We start from the raw sequence: 26,920 nt of genomic DNA, 5'->3' as shown, positions 1-26,920 counted from the left end.
TATTATAATAATTTATTGATCAATAATACTATCTTATAGATAATACATTCAAAAGTACAAAATTTGCAATCTGGTTAAATTTGCTTATATTTTAAAAATATGTATATAATTAATTAAGTAATTTTACCATGCTATTTTAAAAATAAGAAAGAATGCTAATTGTGAATTTAACTAGATTTTTAACATTTATTCAAAAAAGGTGCATTTATATAATATGATAATAAACATGCCAAGAATTGTATCAAGACAAGTACATAGGAATAATCTTTGCACATAATCAGTTGAGGAGTATTACAGAATTGGGATTTCTATAACATTTATAGATACATTTTTCAAATTTTAGCACGCCGCCCCATTACGACATGTACTAAGAACTTTCTAATTTACGAAGGCTAAGAACATATTTGCGAAATACTACCTCGCAAAATAGATTAAATGGCTTAGCACTCATAAATATTCAACAGGAATTGTTAATTCTGAAACAATTATCCAATTCTAAAAGAAAATAGATCCAACATTATAAATTATTACCACGTTTTTGTATTAATGTAAATATATGTAATTTATTATATATTATATAACCTAATAAAAATATATTTCCTATTTGTTACAGAGTTATTTTTTGATATAATCTCTTAACCAATTTCGTATATTTTAAAGATAAATATTTTTTTATTAAAATTAACTTCCTATCTTGTAAAAATATTTTACGAAGTCCCCTCCCCATAAATTTATTAATCCCCTCCCCCTTAGGAAAATCCTTTTCATCATATTACCCTGCTCCTTATTTCCTAATTACTAAATGATTCATTTCTATGGCATCCTTATCATGTAAGTAACTCATGGCGTCATTATATTTGCATAATTATTTCTACTAAAGATTTTTATGTTTTATTTTATCAATTTATCTAACATAATTAACACTGATGATATGAGTTTACATCATGAGCGTCTCCGATCCGATCCCGGTCTAAGACCGTTAGGACCGGACCGTTGACATTCACTACTCATGTCTTCTTAGATTATCTATATATTTTGCGAAAATAAAATGCATGTATACGCATTTCTAATTGAAGAAAAGGATAGGATATTTACTTTAATCTAATCTCAACATTAAGAAAAAAAAATTTGACTTATAATATAGTTGAAATTTAATAGAATATCTTATTTGATACAAAAACTTAAATTTTCAAAAAATAAAAAAATATTTTTTAAAAAAAGCTCTTAAATACGAGTAGGTGCATTTATCTCAAAGCCTCATCGTTTGTTTTACAGATTCCCAATTTATAATAACATTTTATAAAGAAACATATCCTCAAATGTTATATTTTATATATTGAATTTTAATTAAAAAAATTTTTTTTTTATTGTTCGGAGACGGCAAATAATTTATTGCAAAAGGGAGACAGAGAAACTAAAATAACATGATTATTTAAATATATTTTAAAAAATTTTCTGCATAATATAAAATATCAATATGTTCAGTCTATAATTGAATGTTATAATTTTAATAATAAAAAATCTAAAAATAAAGATAAAAATCTAAGAGATATTTGTATCGTTAACAATTAAATTTTTTTAAATTAATTCTAATTCAATTGCATAGTTTTGATATTATTTATTGATTGTAATTATTTAAATATTTTGAGTGTGAATTTATATTTTGATAAAAATAAGATTATAAGGAGCGATAGTGGCATATAAACTAATAATTGTCTGAATCTATATGGCAGCCAAATAACTCGATAAGTTGCAACTAGATTATTTGAATCTATTTGAGTAAATAAAATATTATTTAAAAAAATTGATATTATAATTATATGTTTAATTCAAATAGAAATTTTTTCATCTATTATTTTTTAAATAAAACTTGCTTTAAATGACTATTCAAAGCAAAACTCTAATAAAGGTCTTAAATGGCTATTTGCTTCTACTAATTTAAAAGTGTGTCTAGAAATTATAAAAAACATTATAAATTAATAGCTTACTGAGCGTCGTTGGGGGGGGGAGGCTAAAGCACGTTGAATTTTTTTATCAATTTTATTTTTATAGCCCTTTATTTTAAAGATTTTTTTACATTATATACTTATTAAATACTTATGGTATTTAATTAAAAGTTAATGTTATATAAATAATGTATAAATCAATAGGCGGAAAATAATTCCCGGGAAAATATTTTAATGAAGATAAATGATTAATAATTCCTTGGAAAATAATTCCAGGGAAAAAAAATCCCACAGAAAATAATTCCTCATTTTTTCGATTTAAAAAAATATAATATGGAAAATAATTCCCAGAAAAAAGTGAAAAATAATTTTATTTTTAAATATCAAAGATAAATCGATCAAATTACTAAAAATTACAAATATTTTTTATAAAAGTTCTTTTATATATAACTAAATATTTTGCAATTTCTACACATAAAAAATCTCTCAAATTGAAATCACAATTTATATTAAAAGTTAATCCTCCAAGATTTTTCTCATTTTCTGAAGATTTTTTTCATAACTCAATAAACTTTTAAATTTAAAAAACTATTAAGACAGCAAAATTTTTATAATAAAACAAATTTTCGCGAAATTTTTTATCGCGAATGTTTATTAAAACAAATTGATTTTATAGATAAATATCGCGAATCCACATTCGTATACTATTCATCGAGGACCATAGCAGAACTTTTACCGAGATCTCCTTAGAGCTAATACATAAGAGCGAAACTTATATCGCTAATTTATAATAGCAAAAATCTTATACAGAATGTGAAACTAAAATAAAACTATTTTGCGAATCATATATAGCGAAAATGTGAAGTCAATATCGGGAAAAAAGCACGCAATCAATATCGCGATAATTGATAATAGTGACTATTTTTTTTAAATCCATGAAAAAATTATTTTATTCTTCCATATATTATTATCTTTTAAGCTGATCCTTTTTCTGGGCAATTCCATTTTATATCTGAGCATATATAATTCTGGATATTCAGTATTAGTTCTCTTTGAGTATTCTCAACGTTTAAGAGGTGTGTCAATAAAATCTGGTGGTATCTTTGATAATTATTTAGCAGCGATAACATAAAAAGTATTCAAATAGATTTTTGACATTTTATAAAGCAGCGATAGCATAAAAATTATTCAAATAGATTTTTGACATTTTGTAAAAAATATGGCACCAAATTAAGATGGAGTGGTTATGACGAAAATAAAAAAAGCAAATCCTAAATTAAAAAAAAATAAAGGAGAAATATAAATATAAAACGAGAAGAATATAAGGTAATAAAAATGAGTCTTTGAAGCTTATGTAGTTCACTTTAAGGATGACCATGTTTCAGTCTTTGATGAAGGAAAAAACCTTCATGACGTTCTTCTGTAAGTTTACTAATTTGGGAGCTTATTTTTGAAGAATGCTAGGGCGAGTTTACCAAAAGTGTAGTGTCGATTTCATAGGTATGAAAATGTGTCATTAAAAATCTTTGAATAGAGATTTTATATTATTCCTCGTGGTCCAAGATGTTGAGTGCTTGGGATAGAGCCAGGGGATAAATATAAGAATAAATTACATACTAGTAATTTACCCACTCTTCCATGGATTTTGAGCAATCCCACCAGTAATTAAGAGTTTGATGAATTTTTTGCTTTTCTCAATAAATATAAATATTATTTTCATTAGGTATTGGTGGTATCAGCTTATATACTGTTAATGATTAACATAGGTATAATAATTTTTAATTGAATAAATAATAATTATCTAAAAAAACCAACAAAAAGAGAGAATTAATCTAAATCGTGATTTTTATTAAATTTTTTTAAAAATGATTTATCATTTCAACCTTATTATTAAATAGAAAATATTTGTGAGAATTTTAAGAATTACGAGATCTCACTATTATGAAAATTCAAGTAAGAAAAGGCACCAGGATACCTAAATGTAACCCAGTCGATATTGTTTAAAAAGAGTAATCCCTCGAGTTGGAAAAGGCTAGCAACAGTTTACTTTTCATTCCTTGTTTTTAAACACCATTTTTATTAATGAATTACAAAATGTTTTTATTGAAGTTCCACTCCGATGAGTCACTTAAAAATAAGAAAAGTATATTTTAATCAGAAATATTTCTTAAACTATTTTAATTTAAAAAAAATTCATATATTTTAAAGTCTACATTCCCCTCATAAGAAATTTCATTTTTGTCATGCTTTTATATACCATTCAAATGTAAATTTAAAACTCCTATTCCCGTTTTTTCGTATCCCATTCGATAATTTATAGAAGGCACGGAGATTTCATAAATGTATGTTTGATCGTTGGAAAGAAAAAATTTAATAGAAATAGAGGTTTCAAAATTTTGAACGAACGTTCCTTCAACTTTACTATTTTTAATTCTCCTATAAATGATTCGACTCTATGAAATAAAAAATAAATGTGTGTAAATGATTATCAAATTATACCGTATGAAGATCTCCTGATAGTATCAAATTGGGGGAATATATGCGAGCAATCTATAATAAGAAATAATATAAGATTAACTACTTTATATATTCTTTTTAAATTATCATATCTAATTAAAGCAAGATCAAATTAAGCCTTCCAATTTCTCATTATATTGCTGCTCTAGGTTTAATTATAATACAAATTCCCTAAAAAATTGTTTTTGTGATAGCTCACAATACTTTGCAGTGGCTGAGATTTTTTTTTTCTAATTTGGGCAAAAATTTTTTAGTGTATGTAGGCCAAAGTAAAATTTTTTTAAAAAAATGAAAATATAATCTCATAAGGTATTTCTTTTTTCTTTCAGAATTTGTATGTATTGATTTGAGGAATTTTGGCTATTAATTATAGAATAAAAATAACTCGTTTTGTAACTGCCAAAATGTAGGGGAGACCAATTTTAAGTGGCCATAGACGTCAAACCACCCCCTTTAATTTTTTATATTGGACCAATTTCTATCAAAATAGGATAACAATTTTTTTAATCCCTCTTTCTTGCGTTATTTGTTTTTATTTGATAAAAATTTTACACTTCAAATGTCTGATATACAAATATTATAAGGCTTTTAAAATTATCTATGTAAAATGATCGAAGTGGTATCTGTAGCTATCAATCAAATTTTGAGTATGGTTATCAAGGCATCATGTAAAAACCTGTTGTTTATACTTAAAATCAATTTTTGGAACCCATTCTTTTTTGCCTCTTATGATGAACCCCGATCTCGCAAGATTTTTAAATCAGGTTCGGAAATTTCATAATTTCATTTTTAGAATGGCGCCCCTAAAATTTTGAATATTGGCGGCGCTCTACACCCTCTGATTACTTTTGCAAAGAAAGCCTTGGCTAATCATACCTCGTTTCCCCTATACTATAGGTATGTTTAATTCATCATATTAAAGATATGTTTTCGGGTGTTTTTCCAATTTTTAAAAAAAGTTTCCATAAAATATGATTATAATTTATTGTGGCTCTCGGATTTTACAGGGCGATTTTAAAAAATACAATGTTATCTAGTTAACATAGAACAAGACTGTATAACGGGGGGGCTGAGCCCCTCGCTAATTATTTTGATTTTAGCCCCCTTAGAACTAATATTATAAAATTTCTTAAAAAGAATCATAAATAAAATATTGGAAAATACACAATATTTAAGAGCGAATATAATATTGTTTAAAAATATTATAGCTATTTAAACAGGTTATGTAAATCATACTAAAATATAAAATTAAACATTTTATAAAGATTTAAAAAGTTAAAACATCGTTCATTAATGAAAATTTGATCCTCTTGCAATTACCTCAACTTTTTAATAATCTGTTCTGTATTGGGAATTAAATCTCGATGTATATTAAGTAAAGTTAATCCATTCAATCGATTTTAAGATATCATATATTTTGAGATATGTTTTTATTTTTTTGTAATGAAAAAAAGGTCCTCTCATTTGTGTTTATACTAATTGTATCATTGCCAAAATATACACTAATTTTATTATATTTGGAAAAACTCATTAAATATATTTCAAAGCATGCATGCCTCCAATGTGTTTCTTGGAGAAATATCTACTAAAAATTAATTTTTTATATCATTTAAATTCTGAAATTAACTGGCCTTAGGATATATTTATATCCTCTGAATAAAATTTGGCTAAATATTTAATTTTTTTATATCATTTAATATATTCTCCAGATCAGAGGGAGTTATAAGATATATTTATAAACTAAATAGAGCCATTTGATGAATCATAAATAGTTCATTGATTGAGTCAAAAATGAATCCAAAAGTGGAATAAAAAGGATAATTTTATAATAATCCTCAATTTAAGTACATGTTGATATTGAAAAGATTTGCTTGTCGGTGAAAGTCGAGGCTTGCGAATCTCAAAATCATATAATTTCACTTACGCCTTAATAATCGCATAAATTTCGAGAAATTCTTAGTCGATATTATCTCTATTTGCGATTTCCATAGTTTTGAAAAATATTACATAAAATTGTTTGTGTAATAAATAATTTATAATACATTCCAAAGAAAAAAATAGACATTAAATCTAATAATGCAACAACTTCAGGTGAAATATTTGTTTCAGGCCATTCTTATACTTCTCTAAGGGCACTCAAAATAGACTCTTTTAGATCCAGAAAATGCTGTATTAGCTTGTTGTCGAAGGCTCTATCTAGCCGGGCATGCTTTTTTCAGTTTATTTCTTCCTGATTTACAAGAAGTCTCAGAAAATTATATTCAGCAAATCTTGTCTATTTAGATATCTGAACATTTCATACATTCTAGAAATTTTCTAATCATAGTTATTAGTAGAGATAAATTAAATAGAACTTTTTTAATTGATAAAATTTTCTTATATCTAACCGTGGACAGTGTTTAAGGTTTTAAAAAATGTAAGAAAATAAATTTTAAATTCGTGAAATAAAATATTAATATCAGACCACGCTGAGCCGGGCTGTACATGGGCCGGTCCGTATTTCTTTTTTTTAAATGCCAGGGTCGGACCTAAATTTTTTTTTAAAAATACTCGGGCCGGGCTGTATATTATAAAACCGAATATTTTAAATCGTCATTATTAGCTATAAAAATTAAAAATAAATGTAATATATTTTTAAAAAATCTGAGCAGGAAAATATAAAATAGGGCCGGGCTGAGCCGAAAATTATTTTTAAAATAAATCCAGGCCGGATTGTGCAAAATGATATCTGCAAGTTTATGATTAATAAAAGGAATAAGTATTTAAATTAATTTTAACTTTTTGCTAATATTTATAAATAGAATATAACCTATTTGAAATATAATACTTTGCAATTCACAATTTATGAAAGCCTTTTATATTTTTTCAAAAAAATTTACTATGCCCCTTCCCCGCTGGATACGCGTATTTAATTAAGATTTTATTTATTCTTTGTTTTACACGTGTTGAAATAAATACAATAAAAAATAATTCTAATACTACACTATAAATAAACAAAACAATACAAAAGAGCACAATAGTAATATATTTAAAAAGACAATTATTAATCACTCATGTCATGACATGACTACAATTCACAAGCTATATGGAAACGATGAATATTAATATCTATTATAAGGTTCCACGTCTTTATAGAGAAACCATTATAGAGAATGTATTTTATAGAGAAACATTTATAGAGAAAACAATTATAGAGAATGCATTTATAGAGAATTGTTTTATAGAGAATGTAATTTATAGAGAATGATTTTAAAGAGAATTATTTTATAGAGAATGTCCTTTATAGAGAATGACTTCAAGGAGAATGATTTTATAGAGAATGCCGTTTATAGAGAATGGTTTTATAGAGAATGTCGATTATAGAGAATGATTTTAAAGAGAATTATTTTATAGAGAAGGTCCTTAATAGAGAATGACTTCAAAGAGAATGATTTTATAGAGAATGTTGTTTATAGAGAAGGATTTTAAAGAGAATTACTTTTATAGAGAATTATTTTGTAGAGAATTTCATTGTAGAGAATTATTTTGTAGAGAATTACATTGTAGAGAATTATTTTGTAGAGAATTTTTTCTAGATCTTGATTTTATAGAGAAATATTGTATGTTCAAAAAATTTATGCGGGATTTGAAAATATATCAAAATTAACATTTTAATAATACAATTCAGTTTATTTGTTAGTATTTTTTCGATGACTTTATTTGTTTCAACAATGGTTTTTTTGTAAAATCTTTTTAGTTCATATCAAGGTTTAGCTTGATTATTAACTCAGCTAAACCAACCCTGAAACGATTTGTTAAATATGTATTAACCGTTATTAAAGAGAATCTAAACTGAACCAACCATTTTTAAAATTTTTATATATTGCATTTATATGTCAGCTATCTAAATTAGCCTTTAGAAGGGTTCTTAACTTTACCCTTATGGATATATGACGGACGAGAATCTTATTCTAATTTTAATTAAGAAAAGGTTTTAACCAGTTGTTTGGGTAAAAAATATGTCACATTCCCGTTCGTTCTGCGTTTCGGAACACGTTTCTAAATATAATTTTCTTTCTATTTTATTATACAAATTTTATTCATAAATCTTTTTAATATAGATAACTAAGAATTCATTAATCTCTAATGATACACATTTAGATGTATGCGATGGCTTTAATATATTGAGTGTCGAAAAGTGCCGATCTCTAGGGGTTCCACATATTTATAGAGAAACCAATATTTTTGATTAAATAGAAGCACCACAATTTTGTCCTACCTAAAAAACCAAAACCGTCAATTGAAGGTTTCTATATAAGATATTATAGCGAATGCATTACCGCGAATGCACTATCGCGAATGTATTATAGCGAACGCATTACCGCTAATGCATTATAGCGAGTATAATATAGCGAAAATATTATAGCGAATGCATTATCGCGAATGTATTAGCGCGAATGCATTATCGCAAGTGTATTATCGCGAATTCATTGTCGCGAATGCATTATCTCAAATGAATTACATCAGTTGCGATATCTGGAATGGAGTTTGATGAAAACTACAATTTTATATTTATCGGCCTTTAGACAGACTTAGTTGAACCTGGAAATTAAGTTAAAGTCGGGCTTGGGTCTAAAAATATTTTTTTTTAAAATAGGGTTATTGATTTTTTTGACTCAAAAAATGTAAAAAAGATTATAAGCAATAAAATAGATTTCTCTAAAGATTAGGGTAAAGGAATTAAATTTTTATATTAATTGATTGTTTAAATATGCGTTTAGTTATATTTTCCAATTAAATTTGGGACAGGACAGGCTCAGGCCTAAAATTTAAAATTATGGCTAGGGTCCTAAAAATAAAGATTTTGGATGGAGCTTTGGCCGAAATAAATAAAATTTGCAAGGCACTAAGAAAAAAAGTTTTATTTAAAACATTGAGCCAAACAGATAATTAGACCTTGGATTTATATTATTCTTTGACAAAGAATGCTTTAATTAGTGAGGGATTTAGTATGGACTTGATAAGCATTTTATGATAATAAATTTGTATTAATTGTTTAATCAAAACGACAAGGTCAAAGCTTATCACAACAAGACATGAAACAATATTCAGCATCATAGGTAGATTGTTGAATTGAATTTCTATCCATCTCAGTACTTAATTCGTGTAATCTCTGATGATGAAATTGCCACTATTGTGACTAAGGAATTATGAAAAAAATAGATTATTGATTTCCTTAATTGATTCTTGCTAAGTTCTTGCTTCCTGACGAGTCTTTTTTCTAATTATGTGATCAAAGACAAAATTGTATAAAAATGGATATAGAAATATAAAAAATATAAGTAGAGCTAAAATTGAATGAATTGAACATGCCTCATATATTATTAAAAATAACTTAGCTATTTTTAACACAAATTACAGTATATTTCCATTTCAGTTCAGTTGCTATATTTTTTTAATCTGATGAATGTCATAAATTTTATTAATGTGGCGATAAAAGTGATTGGACATTACTATCATCGCTGAAGATGAGAAAATTTAATGGAATAAAAAATTTACTTTGTGAGTTGTACTTCAAGGAGTAGATACAACCCTAAAAAATCGAAAGGTGGAAAATATCTCTTTTTTACATTTTATATGCCTTCATATTTTTTTAAATGTGTAATTCTTCAAGACTAAAAGAGGGATTTAAAATAAAAGTTTTAAAAGCAAGCATTGATGGATATAAAAATTAATTAAACAAGCTGAAGCGATCATTTATGACTCCTCTTTTTACAGTAGAAAGCAAGGCCCTATAAAAAATATATAAGAAAAGTAAGATATCTGTCTCAGGAAGCGTAGATAATGAAAATCCTTATGTTATGCTGAAAAATAAAAATATTGCTTTTATCATGAAAATTTTTTTATTAAGAAACACCCACCCCTTCCCCCCCCCTCCCAACAGAAAAGTTTGAATAAATAATTAGCCCTAATGATACGAAGTTAAATATTAATGATAATTATACTTGCTTATAACCAGATCTATAGACCGACTACCAATAATAAAAAGACGCTTAACCATTCAAACAATGTTAAACAGGACCTTTTACCACAGGAGAAGGGGTTATAACTCAAGATTGGCATTGAAATTAAAATGGGTAGTTTGTATTTGGTCCGTTGTTCTAATTTTGATGTGGTATAGGAAATGAGTGAAGTGGGGGAAGAAGGTGGTAGTATTATAATATATGATGCAAAATCTTTTGATAATTAGGTATTTAAAATATCTTCTAAGTGTAAAAGAGTTAGTAAATATTGTGCAATCTGCTGCAAATATCAAGCTTAGATATTTGCTAAAGAAAGACATTACAATGCGATGGAAATCAGTGTATATCATGATACAAAACTTCTTATAATCATATGATGAAATTCAAGTTTGTCTGTGAACCAACCATATTTAAACAAATTGGTATCAATAAATATAATCCCTATATGTAAATAAAAAATTTCTTATAAATATTAAAAGTCTGATCTTCGGAATGTTTAACAAGTGCAAAAAACCTATAAAACATTTTAAAATTTGATTCATCTTTCTCTACACTGCTAAGGAGTTTAGGCTTGTAATAAGAAATTTTCATTTTACTAAAATCAATTTAGAGAAAAAAGTGTATTATTTTAAATTTTGTCGGTGTATAATTTTTAGGTAAGGGTTTGAACTATCATCTTGTAAATTCAGATACAATTATTTTCGGACCTTTGACGATTTTGACAGAAATGATCTAACCACCCCCTGGTCTTCCTTGCTTACCCTGTGAATATTAGACAGCTCTAGTGATTTTTTAACTAAACTTAATTTTGGTAAGGCTATAGTTTGATGGGTATTGTTTGTTTTTGTTATTATTTGCATTTAAAATCATTAATTTAGTGCGTTTTATTAAATTTAAAAATCTGATTTTGTCAGAAATGCACCTGAATAAGTGTAGAATGCCCACCCTTAATGTTGCGCAATCGGTTAATTTAGGCAATTCCAAAACGGTTAGCCAAGTTTTTAGGTTAAAAAATCGGCTAAGCATAATTAGGCTTAGCATTAAAATAGGCGAGAACTAATTATTCAAAAATTAGGCAACGGCTAAGGAGCTCGGTTAATCGCCCGTCATATATCGTTACATAATAAATATATTAAATAATTTTAATAAAGGCTAGGCTTAGTGATGCGTAACGCTGACGGGCGATTAGCCTAGCTCCTAGTCCCTACATTTTGTCTAATTAGTTTTAGGCGATTTTTCGGTTAAGCCAAATTAGGTTTAGCTGATTTTTAGGCTACTAACATTACTTAAATTTCAGATTAATGTAAATTAAAATTTCTTCAGAGGTTCAATATAAGATCTTCTGAAATTTATAGGGTGGGTATTCTATACATATTATAATGCATTTTCAGCGAAATCAAATTTAAAATTTAATAAAACGCGCTCAATTTATGATTTAAAATGAAAAAATAAAACAAAATAAAATTATTAAATACAAAAAAATATTGGCGCAATCGTATGAAATTCCCAGGGTAGATTCTCTTCGGAATTGGTAAAATCAGATTTATTAGGGAAATTATAAAAGCGCACTATAAATCAGAGACCTGCCCGACCTTAAGCCCGGGCAGTATTTTAATTTTTTTAAATATACCCGCCGAGCCTAAAATTTTATTTTTTTAAATACACGGGCCGGGTCAAAAAAAGCTTTTTTTTAAAAACTCGAGCCGGGCCATATATTTTAAAACCAAATATTTTAACACCATTATTATCTAGGCAAATTAAAAATATATAATATATTTTTAAAAAATCGGGGCCGGGCTAAGCAGATTAAAATAATGCACAAAGCAACTAAATATTGACAAAATTTTCTAAAACAATTGGTGTAAGGCTGGCTTTGTTGCTAATAGTTTTTTTTTAAATGGCTACTCTACTAGTTAAAGCAAAGCACTAATAGAAACTGATAAAGAAGGAAACATTTTCATAATTTTAGCATTACTACTTCTAATTGTTCAGCGTATTTTAAAAAATAACAACAGAAAACTCAAAAATATTATCATAATTATTCATAAGCAATACAAATCAGGAACGTGAATAATTTTTTTTAAGATTATTTTTTCCCTTTTTTTATTCAAGGGTTCCGAGAATTTATATGACGGCATATGGCTTGTTTTTTTTGAGAAAATTTATTTCTAAAATAATACTTAATTCATTTTCTATAAAATTCTATAAAATTATTCTCTATAAAATCCTTCTCTATAAAATAATTCTCTCTAAAACAATTCTCTGTAAAATATTCTCTATAAAATAATTCTCTGTAAAACAATTCTCTGTAAAATATTCTCTATAAAATCATTCTCTATAAACGACATTCTATATAATTGTTTTCTCTTTAAAAGTTTCTCTATAAAATAAATTCTCTATAAAATCATTCTCTATAAACGAAATTCTCTACAAAATCATTCTCTATAAATGAGATTCTCTATAAACGACATTCTCTATAATTGTTTTCTCTTTAAAAGTTTCTCTATAAAATAAATTCTCTATAAAATCATTCTCTATAAACGATATTCTCTACAAAATCATTCTCTATAAATGAGATTCTCTATAAACGACATTCTCTATAATTGTTTTCTCTTTAAAAGTTTCTCTATAAAATAAATTCTCTATAAAATCATTCTCTATAAACGATATTCTTTATAAACGACATTCTCTACAATTGTTTTCTCTATAAAAGTTTCTCTATATTTGCATTCTCTATAAAAGATTCTCTGTAAAGACGGGATACCCTATTATAAGATGCAAAATAAGCTAAAAGATAGAAATGGTACTTACATCTCCGCCGCCCCGAAAATTAAGATAAACAGGTGGAAAAACTATCGATGAATATTCCCGGAATAAGTCATAAAACTTCTGGGATCTCACCTCCAAATCAATAATATCTTTTATAATATAATACAAATTTAACAAAATTTTTTTATATATTGTTAGAATTAATGGAAAAGGAAAAAATATTATATAAGATAAACTGGATTAAAAATTTTTTAAGATTTAAGGTAAATTATAACAAATACGACCAATATTTCATTTATTATATACTGAAGAATGAGTACCATATCTATATAAGTTTTTCTTTAAGAATGCTACCACCTATGGAAAAATTTGTCTTTTGCTAGAACCCGGAGTTGCCAAACATCTTTTCGCCAGTTTTGCCATAACTAGAAATTGGCCTTGATAAACCGACAGCCACAATAAGTTACCCCCCCCCCTTAAATGGTTGTATATTTGTTATATTTATCTATTCGCCATAAAAGGACTAAAAGTATATTGTATTTAAGATACTCATACATACTTTTGCTATTTTTAATAAGATACCTGTATTATATCTAAGATATATTTTTTGATAAGAATTTTAGATTTTTTTAAATGACCTAACCAACTGTTTTGATTTTTTTAAATGACCTAACCAACTGTGTTCAGGCATTTTTGGTTTAAAAAGACACTTAACAAATTTTACCAGAAATATATTACATATTAGGTTATGATATGACCTAAATATCAAAAATATAATTAAAAACTTTCGTAACCTAAACGAAAAGAGAAATAATCTCTTTTCAATATAAAAATACCTAATTCATTTTTTCGAATTTACCAAAATTTATTAATTTTTTGAAGTTAAAGAAATTATAAAAATTTAATAAATTTTAGCTTAATGAAATTTTTTTGGGAAAAAAATAAGCAATATCAATTTATATTTTTTAAATTATAATAAGAAATGGGCAGTTATATTAATCAAAATGGGAAATATAATAAAATAATCCTTTCTTTCACTCGGACAAGGGGAATCGCTGTATTTATATAGTAAAATTAAGAAGAAACCTGTATGGAGGGAGTTTGGGGTAGCAAGCTGGAAGAGGGTGATTCATTACATTATATTAAGCGAAAAGATTTTTGTTATATTTATACAAAGATTGCAGATTTATAATGCTTATCAGTATCATTAGCATCTATGTGGACACCTTGGCAAGTGGGTGGAGAGCGCTAGCTCAGTGATGAGGTCAGTTTGCTGCCATATAAGCCATCAAATTTTTATAAAATTTCAACCCCCATAAATATTTTATAAGTCGACGCCTCTACTATATTTACGTATAGAATGAGGTTCATCACCAGCAAGTGGTAGTGATAAATGGCCATATTTATAGTAAATTGAGCCGGTTCTTAAAAGGATATAAGCACAATTTTTAAAGAAAAGTATCACCCTAGCCTCGATCGAAGTTTAAACTTAAAGGAGAGTTCAATCTTGAAATCAATCAATTTGTGCAAAAGCGTAGCTAATATTTTATACCCTTAGGATCGAGACGGTTTGACAACCTTCAGGCAAGAAATAGCTTAATTTAAACAAAACCCTTTAAATGTTTAAATAGGAATTTGAAATGTTTAAATAGGTAGGTTGTTAGGATTACTCAATCAACTTTGAAAGAAATAATAAATTGAGATATTAAATATATCTACTGTAAACGAATGCGTTCATTTTGAACGCGTTAGTGCAAGTTCGTTTTTTTGAAATGATGAACGGCGTTCCTTTATTTTTGACAAACTTTGAACTTGAACGCGTTGCTTTTTTTTGACGAAAGCATTCGATTTTAACGTTCGTCCAATTTTAAAAACGTTTTTTATTTTTATTCAAAAAATTTAATATATTTTTTAATCAGCTGTTTTTCATTTTTCACATTTCAATTTTCTTAAACACGCCATTATTATATTTTTTAATTTGAATATTATTGTTTATTTTTAATTTAATAGATTAGCATAAGCATGGATATTATTATTTTATCATCTCATCATCTGATCCTGAAAATTCAAAATCAGATGAATTAACATTACCATGGCCCAAATAAATATTTTACAGTAACATCCTATAATGAAGGAACTAATTCAATACTTACCAAATGCAAAATGTGCACAAGTATATCAGTTTCAAAATCTTCAAGTTCCAATTTAAGAATAATTTATTTTAGATTGTTCTAAGTAAAAATCATTAAATTTTATATATTTATATACATATAAAATGGTTGATTTTATTTAGAATTTATTTTTAAAGTCATTTTTCTGAAATTATAATCTAATCACTATTATTATCAAGGTTTTTATATTTTAATTGTTGAACACCATTTGAAGTATAAATTTATATATTGTAGAAATAATTAACTTTATATGATATATAAAAGTTTCAAAAAATGATTTCTTTGAATCTACTATACCTAGGATTTTATATTTTTATTTACAATATTAAGAAGCTAAAAATGATAAATTTAATATTTTTATAAAAATATTTAACATAAAATAATGTTTATTGAATTAAAAGAATCTGAAAATATCTAATATAATCTCCGTAATCAAGAAATGAACGTTATCGTGTATAATCTTAATGTTATTTTTCTATTAACTTTCCTATCATCTTAAGTTAATTTTATTTTTTCTATCAACCATTGTTAATAAATCGAAGGAAACAATATACCTCTAATGTTAAATTATTTTTTTTTAAGAAAAGAAATATCTTTTTTTTAATTTTTTTATACATCAACGAGATTCGATCTCCAGACTTAACGTTCCATAGGCAAACGTTCCTTCCAACTAAGCCCCCTTCTATCTTAAATGTTGTAATACAATTCTTCTTATATATCAAACTATATTTTGATAAAGTAATTTAATAATATCAATATTTTTTTTTTTATTGGAAGCTCCAGGCTTGGTAAAAAAATTTCAATATTATTATTAGTTGGCAAGGTTTGAGAAATTTTTTTTAAAATTATAATGGGCTTGGAAAATATTTTTATAAATAATATTGGGCTGGGCTTGGGGAAAATTTTTCAAATTATTATCAGCTTGGACACTTGGGGATTTTTTTATTATTACCTATGGATCAGACATTGACCTAAAACAATTTTTTTTGCAGGCCTGGGATCGGCCTGGTCAAAAAATCAAGGCCCATATTTTATTCGAGTTCTCAACTACCAAAATTATTATAATCTTTGGTTGAGGTTGGGAGAATTTTTTCAAAATTATTATGGCCTTGGACCTTGCTTGGGAATTTTTTCATTATTAAATATTAGGCATAGGTGATCAGTAATATTTTAACAAGTAATATTGATATGGGTATCAAGTAAAAGCTTAAAATATATGACTCAAAACATAGCATTTACACTTAGTTTTAATAAATTGGACTTGGCCTGAGGGGGGGGGGGGGGTTATAAAGAATAAAAATTGGATATTATTTTTAAATAAGAGGTAACAACTGAGTAAGAAGAAAATTCTCCTAACTAACGGGAGCTCTGGTACTCTTAGTTATATATTTTCCATTTTGCCCATCAAGAAAGACGGGTTATCATACTTTAAATTAAATATCTTATGAGAGACATTTATTTATATTATATTAAAAAATTTATCATAAAGTTTTGAAGGAACGAATGAACGTAAACGTTCCTTTTTTTTGAAAGTGAACGAGTTGATTTTTGTCAATGAACGTTGAACATATTCGATTTTTAGAAATGTTTACAGCACTAAATTTATCAGATTATTGAGTGTCCTTTTGACAATGAACCATTTTTTACAGATTAACTGATATTTATAAAAATGAAATCATTAAGGTAGTTCTAATGAAAAGTTTAAATATTGTAGATACTTATTCCTGCATTGGTAGATAATTGAGCGAATTTAAGAGTAAAATTTGTTAAATTTTATGTTCATCTATTAATGAACCTTCGATATCGGAGTGTATTCTAGATCCATATATAAAATAAGGAAAAGGAATAATGGCGAGGAAAATAAAATCTTTTCAAAAAATATACTGCCCAAGGGAAAGAAAGAAATGAAATATATAGAGAAAATTGTTTAATTCATATTTATATATTATTTTTTTGCAAAGATATCGGTAGTGTTAAATTTGTAACATTATTTTTAAAATATTATATAAAGAATTTATTCATATTAGCAAATAAAAATTATTTTATACATATCATATTTTTAATAAATATTAAAAAAATATAGACCCCCCCCCCCCTTCTTTCTTTAAAACACTTTAAAAAAATTATACTTTATTACATATAAAAACATATTTAAACATTTTAGATTTTTCCTAAGCATAAAATCTTGACCTTAATTCAATTTCTAGCTCAAACAGAAGTTAGAACCATTAATAAAGCAAATATAAGTTTATAAGATAATTTATCTAAAATGACATTGTTACTTGTTCTATTAATAATGGGTCCTTTGTCAATATCGTCATATGACTTAATAATATATTCGTACTATTTGTTGAAAATATATTTATTTGATTATTTTTTTCTGCATTTGTGTCCTGAGATTTTGAGTATAAATTTTGATAATCTAAAAAATTGATCTAGGTATTAATGCTTATATATGGAAAAAGAGATCTTACTATTTTAAAGCAAAAATTCGGAGCTGCTGAAATTGTGTCTCTTAAAGGAAAATTATTTTGAAACCTTGCTACATTAGTAATTACAGGTAGATAATTGATTTCAAATACATCGTTATCCCCATCAACATATATTCCCTAAAATAAAAGTAGTGTTTTTAGAAGTTACTTTAAAAAGTAACTGTTAAATAGTTACATCCTACATTTGTATTTCAAAATTAACAAGCTACATTGCTAGTTTCGTTATTATTTATATAATTCATCATTTATAATTCAATTTTTTTTTAAATACAAAGTAATTTTGCCATCTATAATATTTTTATAATAAAGTTAATTTAATTGAAAATAGATTTGAGTAAAGAGATAAATGCACTGAAAGAATCATTCGAAATATTATATTTATTTGTACCAAAATATAATATAAATAATAAACTTTATTTATTTTTTCCCTAAAATATAACTTATTAAATTTTTATTTGACTTACAATATACTATTTTCAAATTTGGTATTTAATAAAAAGTATGCTCTTTAGAGAATTGGGTAGGCGCTTAATATAGTGGGGCATTGTATATTTATTAAACAATAATTATAAATATGGGAAATCGTCATATAAAGATAATGAATGATATATATTATATATAAATTAGTTACTCTTATAGTTGCATTCCAAAAATGTGGTTATTAGTTACTTCTGTAAATATTCCAAAAAATGTATTTATCAATTTTAAATTTTTTTAGATAATATTAATTGATTATTATACACTTTCATAAATGAATGCAAGCTTAGTGCTGAAATTTAAGGAACAAATTACTATAAAATGAACAGATATTCAGATACAATTAGCTTGCTACTAAATATGTCACTTTTATCGAGAAATTTTATTGTATCAGTTAAAATAGATCCCTAACTTGCTAAGTTCCTAGTAGTATTATCAATGGGTTTCATTTTTAAAAATGGTTTGATAAGGATTTTAGCCAAAATAATATTATGTAAGCCTGGAGATTTTAATCATAGATAGCATAAAGTAGTGTTGTTAAGAATTCCTATTTAAGTAGATTTTTCAAAACGGCCCGATTAAGATATTAGCTAAAATAATATTATATAAGTATCGAGATTCAAATAGATGTTCAAGCATTTCTGCCTTCTATGAGCAAAATCTTAGGCTTAGTTAATGTTATTTTGGCTATAATCTTAATTGGACCGTTTTTTAAATAGACAAGAATTAGGATTTTAAACAATACTAACAGAAAGGTTAGGACTTCTATTTGCAAAATCTCGCTTACATAATATTATTTTGGCTATAATCTTAATCGGACCGTTTTTTAAAATCGACCTAAATCGAGCCCTTTAACACTAATTCTAGGTCTCTTGGTTACAATACAAGTAAATTTTTTTAAGTATAGTAAGTAGAGATCTGCAAAACTCGGCCATACATGTCCAAAATCCTCACTCACAAACCGGGATATGCAAATTTAAATCAAATTTTAAAACGCCATGCCAGACAACATTTTATAACAAGCTGGGATGGGCCAGACAATGCATAATAAAACACTGTCAGGATGGATTGGACAATTTATATATAAAAAATCAGGCAGCGCCTCACAAATCTCTGATTATTTGTAAAATTTTAATAGGCCAGCCTGGGCATTAAAATTTTGATATATAATTTTTAAATTTCATATTTTGAAATTTTTTTAAATAAATAACCATATGCTTCTTTTATATTTTAAGAACCGTCTAACTAAAATATTAAAACTATAAATAAAGTATTACTTCATAAAAAATCAAACAAATTATTTATATTATTAATTTACAAATACAAAAAAACAGTTATTTTAAAAGAAATTAAATAAGCATAGGAAAGATAAGAGCCTTAATTAATATGGGAAGACTTTTTATAAAAATTTAACGAGCCAGGTTGAGCCTGAGACCCCGATCCTACTTCCATATGCAAGTTTGCATCCTTCATCTATCATAATAAATTTATCACCACTTGGATTTTCTCTAACAAATCATCCAAAGTAAGAATAACATGATGGTCATAGAAAGGGGGGGGGCAATGAAGTATAAACAGAACCTAAACTTAGTTACAACCATGTGTGGTGAACCTGAAAGAAATTGCTAATTTATTATTTTATCACATCAGATAAAGGGGTTACTGGTTACTTGAATAATAAGTAACAAAAGATCCTTTAACACTGCGTTTTTGTTTTAAAGAACTTTTACAGTTTACCTTTTAATACTTAATCTCCTTAAAAGATAAGGTATCAATAGAATCTGGATAACATCCACGATCTACTAATTCTTTTTTTTACCAAAAATTTTTAAAAAGAGGTCTTTATATTGATATTTAGTAAGACTTAAGTTTTGTAAACGAAAATTGGCTCCCCAAGTAGAAAAATAAGGATATTGACATCGAATTTATTAAATTTAACCTTGATAAATTAACCAGTTTTTTTTATCCGCTAAATTACGACCATATGAGGTTAAAATCCATATAAATATTTACCTGTTCATCACCAATAGAAGACTATGGTAGGTTAACATAATAGCCAGTAGATACATTATATTATATTTCATAATTAATTTTAATCAAAGACCTGCAGACCCAACCATGAGCCTGCCTGGAACACGGGCTGCTCATTAATTTTTTAAAATACCCAGGCCACGCAGGGCCTAAAATATTTTCTATTAAATGCATGGGTCAGGCCTAATATTTTAAATTGCCATTATTATCTATAAAAATTACAAATAATATTTATTTAAAATTGTGTATCATATAGAACAATATATCATTCACTTATCATATTTCCATTTTTTGATCCTTAGAAAATATTTCTAATAAGCAACAAAATACACTCAATATTTAATTAATTCTCTTTCTCTTTGGGTTATTCCATGTCAAATGAGCAAAAAAATCAAGATTTTCGACCGACCCCTTTCAATTTCGATAAAAAGTTGTAGACTGGTTATATATGTTCCCATTAGATTATAAACAAAATTTTAGCGCATTAGCAACTATATTAGCGGAGATAATCGGGGTTAAAGGTCCAAAAAATGTCTTTTTTTGCTTTTTACTGATGTCAAATAATTAGTTTTTAATTTAAAACTAAATATGATCAAATATTGAATATAATATCAATAGCTAAGTTAATAATTGATGATTATGGCGAAAACATCAAAATTAATTTTTGATAAAATATGGGTCATCTTATGGTCAGTTGAAAACTTGAAATTAATATTTCGAAATGTATATGATCTCCGATTTTTAATTTTTTTAAGTAATATTATCCGTTTACTATTTTTCTAATAATTTCTTCAACAATTAGCATGGCTGGATATTTATTTAAAAAAATATTGCGATTTTTATACTTTTAAAAAAATAGATGGCGCTATTTATAATAGTTTTAATATGTTAAAATTCATTTTTTTATTGATTAAAAATATTTTAATGTATAATATATCATAAAATTGGATTATATAACTTTGTAAACCTTATTCCCCTGAGATATTCGCAGGATAAAAAAATTTAATAATTTTTTTAATATTTCAATGTAAATTAAAAATAATTAAAAAATCCGACTAGCATACGAGCAAAAAGGCAGGATTAAAGGAGTGCAGGAAAATTATTAAGGGAAAAATCGAAAATCACATTAATTATCAGGCATACCCCCCCCCCCCTGACTAAGTCATACCCATCAAGATCAAGAATGTTATGAAATTGTCATTATCTTAAATTATTAAAATAACCAGAGATAAAGAAAATTTCGAAGATTTTGAAAAATTTTTTAAGTAATAAAAATAAACAAAATTATAGTTCTGATGAAATAAGCCGACTCATGCCTGGAATAAAAGATTGTGTATCTGTTAAAGGCGAGAAAGAATCAGTCCAAAGATTTATATTAAATAAGCTTAAATAAATATTCAAGATGTTTAAGGAAGAATACCCAAATATATCAATTGGATTCTCTAAATTTGCCGAACTTAGACCAAAAAACTGTATTTTAGTTGGAGCTAGTGGCACACACACTGTTTGTGTCTGCGCCATTCATCAGAATGTGAAATTGATGACAAATGTAGAAAAATTTAATAGATGGGGAATTTTTAACAATTCTAGATTATTCTGAGAATTATTCCTTCATTTTACAAGATGAAGTTCAGGGATTTCATTGGAACAACGTGCAGGCCACTATACATCCATTTGTAGCATATTATAAATCTGGAGAAGAATTAAAAAATATAAATTTTGTTATTTTATCCAAATTTAATTCTAAACCAGAAAAAATAATATATTTTTCAGATGAAGCCGCGTCTCAATACAAGAATCGCAAAATTTTTCTGAACATATGTCTTCATAAATACGATTTTAATATTCCTGCCGAATGGCATTTCTTTGCCACTGCTCACCGCAAAAATGCATGTGACGGTATTGGAGGAACTGTCAAAAGATTAGTTGCCAGAGCTAGTTTTCAAAGGCCAAATAAAAATCAAATCCTAACCCCATTAGAATTATATAATTATGCTAAAGAAAATATTAATGGAATTCAATTTGAATATGTATCCAATCAAGAATATATCGAAGAGGAATTAGCCCTTCGTAAAAGATTTAATGCACTGCTTATACATCGGACCCAAAAAATTCACGGGGTTATTCCCATTGATCAAAATAGACTAAAAACCAAAATATATTCTAATTCCAAAAAATATAATATAAAACAAGTTTCGTATTTAAATGAGAAAATTAATTTTTAAAATATTAATGGATATATAACATGTGTATATGATGATAAGTGGTGGTTAGGATATATAATCGATAAAAATGATATAAATAAAGAAGTAAAAATCCAATTTTTACACCCTTGTGGACCTTCAGCCTCATTTAAATTTCCTCTGAAAGATGATATTTTAGTGTTGCCTAAATCTCATATACTCTCGCTGGTCAATCCTTCTACTCCTACCAGTCAAACATATATATTATCTCCCGAAGAAATCTCAAAGCTAGCCAGGCTTTGTATTCCTTTAGATGAAGTAAGATTTAATTAATTTATAAACTATCTAAATTAGGCTAAATTTGTTAAGATTTTAAAAATTTATGATCTGAATTACAAATAAAAATATATAATGGACATTGTAATCGATTTAGTATGATATATATACATTAAAATATTTTTAATCAATAAAAAAAATGAATTTTAACATATTAAAACTATTATATATAGCGCCATCTATTTTTTTTAAAGTATAAAAATCGCAATATTTTTTAAAATAAATATCCAGCCATGCTAATTGTTGAAGAAATTATTAAAAAAATAATAAACGGATAATATTTCTTAAAAAAATTAAAAATCGGAGATCATATACATTTCGAAATATTAATTTCAAGTTTTCAACTGACCATAAGATGACCCATATTTTATCAAAAATTAATTTTGATGTTTTCGCCATAATCATCAATTATTAACTTAGCTATTGATATTATATTCAATATTTGATCATATTTAGTTTAAAATTAAAAACTAGTTATTTAACATCAGTAAAAAGCAAAAAAAGACGTTTTTTAGACCTTTAACCCCGAATATCTCCGCTAATATAGTTGCTAATGCGCTAAAATTTTGTTTATAATCTAATGGGAACATATATAACCAGCCTACGATTTTTCATCGAAATCGAAAGGGGTCGGCCGAAAAGTGATTGATTTGACATGGAATGACCCCTCCAATATTCAGAAAATCATGTATGTTGACATGGAAAGAGTACTAAATGACTGATACCAGTGGCGTATCCAGGATTTTTCTATAGGCGGGGAAATTTTTTGGGGAGTCTTCGCCCCAAAACCCCCTTTAGCTGGCCTTCGGTCAGCTTTTTCCCTGCCTTCGGCCGGGTCATATCTTTGAGCTATTTTCTTAAATTATTCACAATTATAATAATTATATTAATATTTTTAGCTTTTATTTACTAATTCGCGCTTATGAATATTTAAAGGAGAAATAAAGGTTATAACCCAATTTTTTATTAATTTATGTTAGGTATATTATATTAAATATATTATTTTTTTTAAATATAAAATTGAAATAAAGTTTAGTGTCATTTTTTTTTTATAAAATTGGCTTTAAAAACTAGCTTCAGCTTAAATTCTCATACAAATAGAATAAACATTTCTTTATTAAAAATAATAGTTGTGTGTGTAAAATATTGACTAGAAAATTTTTTAAAAACAAGGTTTTATAACATAATCAAATCAATATTATACACAAAATTTATTAAATACTATAATTATAATGCGATTTATAAATTTCGTGGGAAATCTGCCAATTCATCAAGAATTTGGTATTTCGTTGGAGCCAAATCTCTGTGAATATTTAACATAGCTTACCCATTTAGCCGAGATTCGGAAGTAGTATTTCGTAAATAAGTTTTCAACCTTCTCAAGTTGGAAAAGGTCCTTTTATTCGTACATGTTGTAATAGATAAATATGCAAGAATATAAAACAACTTCAAAATATTTGGAAATTGAGCCAAGGTATCCTTACACCGATTGAGCGCATCAATAGCATGATAGCCCAACGTAGTAAACATTTATACTACAATTCGAATTCCCTGCTTAAATGATTTTAGTATCAATATCATATGAATAAAATTTTGCTAAATATTTTACCAATAGTGGCATCAGAAAACGAAGAAGGGTCTTTAGGTAATAAAATTTGAAGATTGCTAAAGACTTGTTTTTTATCTAAAAACCCTATTTTGATTTGCGATAAAAAAGTATCTAAGAATGGGATGAAAATGAATATTTTATAATATTCATTAGTTGATTCAACATTTATATTACATCAATTGCCTAGGTGCTAGAAGAGGATTATATCATAAGACCAGATACATTTAGACATACTTTTATTTAACGCTTTTTTATATTATAAATAAAAATATTTGAATGCAAAATTTACTATATTTTAAATATATATATTAAAAAATATTAAGACTATTATAATAAAAAATAATTTATATATAAAATATTAAAACTTATATATAAAAAAAATATATATATAAATATTCATTAAATATTATGCCCGAGTCTATCAATAAACCAGACAAATTTTGATATTACAATGCATCACAAGGAATCTGCCATTTTTATTATCAATGGAATTGGTTAATTTTATTTTACAAAACTAATTTTTAAAATTTATAGTGATGAAGAGGAAGAAGTAACAATCAATGAAGCATCAACAAGTTCATATATTGTTTTTCCATGGCCAATTTATAGAGCATATTTTAAAATAATATCTCAAAATAAAGAAAACAAATCTGATAGTAAAATGTTTGCCATGTCTAGCAAAAAATATGAAATTTCAGTTAGCATTATCTCAATTTACAACATTGTAAAACATTTAAGGGTATAGATGCTAAATAAATGTTTACAATTGTAATTTTAAATTTTAAGAGAAAACATCAAACACTGTAAATTAAAAAACAATTAATATAAAAATTAGTTGATGAATTATCAAGGTCTTCAACTGATTGCAAACAAATAACCTGTGAAAAAAAAACAAATAATTTATTTCTTTCAGTACCCCACAGCAGCACATATGATTGTTAATAATGATTTAAATCTTGATACTCAACATATTTTAAATAATTTTTTCATTAAAGAATATCCTATATAAAATTGTTATTCATAAAATATAACACCACAATCCCTTCAAGAGCTCTGGTATAAGGCGTTTTATTGTGGCTAAAAATGTCTTTACAGATAAGCGAGGATGCCTGAATGATTAAAATTTTGAAAATATTACTGAAATTTAATAATTATTTATAATCATTTAATCATATATTTTCATATATTATATTATTATATTAAAATCTAAAAATCATTATATTAGTTATATTTTGATAAATGTTATATCTTGTCAATAAAGTTTTTAGCTCATTTCAAGAATTTTCACAAAGAATCCTAATTTATTGTGCAAACCTTGTATAAGAGTATAATAAAAATAGTATCTGTATTTAGATAACTTTTTAGACAATTAGATCCATTTAAAAAGTATCTTTTAACAACTATGATATTAAATTACAAGAGGAACCATCAATCAGTTGAATTAAAAGTCAGGTGATTTAAACTAGAGATCTGCAAAAGTAGGCCCAGCCCATACCCAGCTTGAACTGGGCTTAATTTTTTTAAAAATATTAGGCCAAAGCAATTTTTTGAAATATATTTAGATTTATCAATTTTATATTGAATTTTTTAAGTAAAATAAAAATATTTGATTTTATTTATAGAACTAGGGGATATATAACATATGTCTTTTTTTAAGTAATTATTAAAATTAATTTCTATATTTAAATAAAATCAGGGCTGGTAAAAACCAAGGCCATAGAAAAAATTTACATCCTGACCAAAAATTTTTTTAAAGAAATCTTGGTGGACATCAGGTCAAAATTTTTTTTTCCAAAATAATCTAGGCTGGCCATTCCGTGCCATGCAAATGCTACCTGCCTCTAGTTTAATCAAAGCCAATATAATAATTTCTAGATATAAGATCTAATAGTAATCATTCTTTTTTAATGTTCTCTTTTTTAATAATATAATAATCACATTTATTCCAATATTAAAACCTGACTTTCATATAATGGGAATATTTTCTGAAATCTCTCTACATATTTATTATATGTAATATTGTCTGCTTTAGACCCCTGGTCCATCAAATCTCCCAAAAATATAACATATTTTGGTTTGGTTTTTGTAAAGGCATACCAATATGCCAAGTAAAGATATCTTTATGTGAATATATTTACTTATAAAAGTTAATATATAAACCTATCAGAATCCCATATTGCTATAAAGTCCAAAAAACAATTGTTAAATTCTTTGCCTAAAATTTGAGGATCAGCAATTATTAAATAGTTAGATGAATTTATTACATTATTAAAATGATTTAAAAAATAAAAATTTATATTTTCATACAACATAATTAAAAATATCAAGGATATTAACCATTTTAATATAAGGTACAAATTGATTTTCTTTCTCATGGTAAAAATGAC

At 26.0% G+C, this 26,920-nt stretch overlaps 1 protein-coding gene across 5 annotated transcripts; it reads right to left on the bottom strand.

The window, feature by feature from the left end:
• Window positions 1-1,384: 1,384 nt before the first annotated feature.
• On the bottom strand, window positions 1,385-26,920 carry LOC135928235 (metallophosphoesterase 1-like). 5 transcript variants are annotated; one of them, XM_065464637.1, is made up of 8 exons: window positions 26,871-26,909; window positions 26,694-26,748; window positions 26,492-26,651; window positions 17,880-18,014; window positions 17,688-17,840; window positions 4,446-4,496; window positions 4,204-4,399; window positions 1,385-1,771 (listed from the first exon to the last, which is right to left on the bottom strand). In XM_065464637.1, exons 3-8 carry the CDS (start codon window positions 26,576-26,578, stop codon window positions 1,632-1,634), a joined length of 762 nt encoding a protein of 253 aa, XP_065320709.1. In that variant the 5' UTR covers window positions 26,579-26,651; window positions 26,694-26,748; window positions 26,871-26,909; the 3' UTR covers window positions 1,385-1,631. The 5 variants fall into 5 exon arrangements, with proteins under 5 accessions (XP_065320709.1, XP_065320710.1, XP_065320707.1 ...); XM_065464638.1 differs by lacking the exon at window positions 26,871-26,909 and adding an exon at window positions 26,798-26,845; XM_065464635.1 differs by having other exon boundaries at window positions 26,694-26,919.

This window comes from Gordionus sp. m RMFG-2023, chromosome 4 (assembly GCF_954871325.1).
Source record: "Gordionus sp. m RMFG-2023 chromosome 4, tfGorSpeb1-WG-v2, whole genome shotgun sequence".
NCBI classification, from domain to species: Eukaryota; Metazoa; Nematomorpha; class Gordioida; order Chordodea; family Parachordodidae; genus Gordionus; species Gordionus sp. m RMFG-2023.
This window is presented reverse-complemented; position numbering and strand designations above follow the sequence as displayed.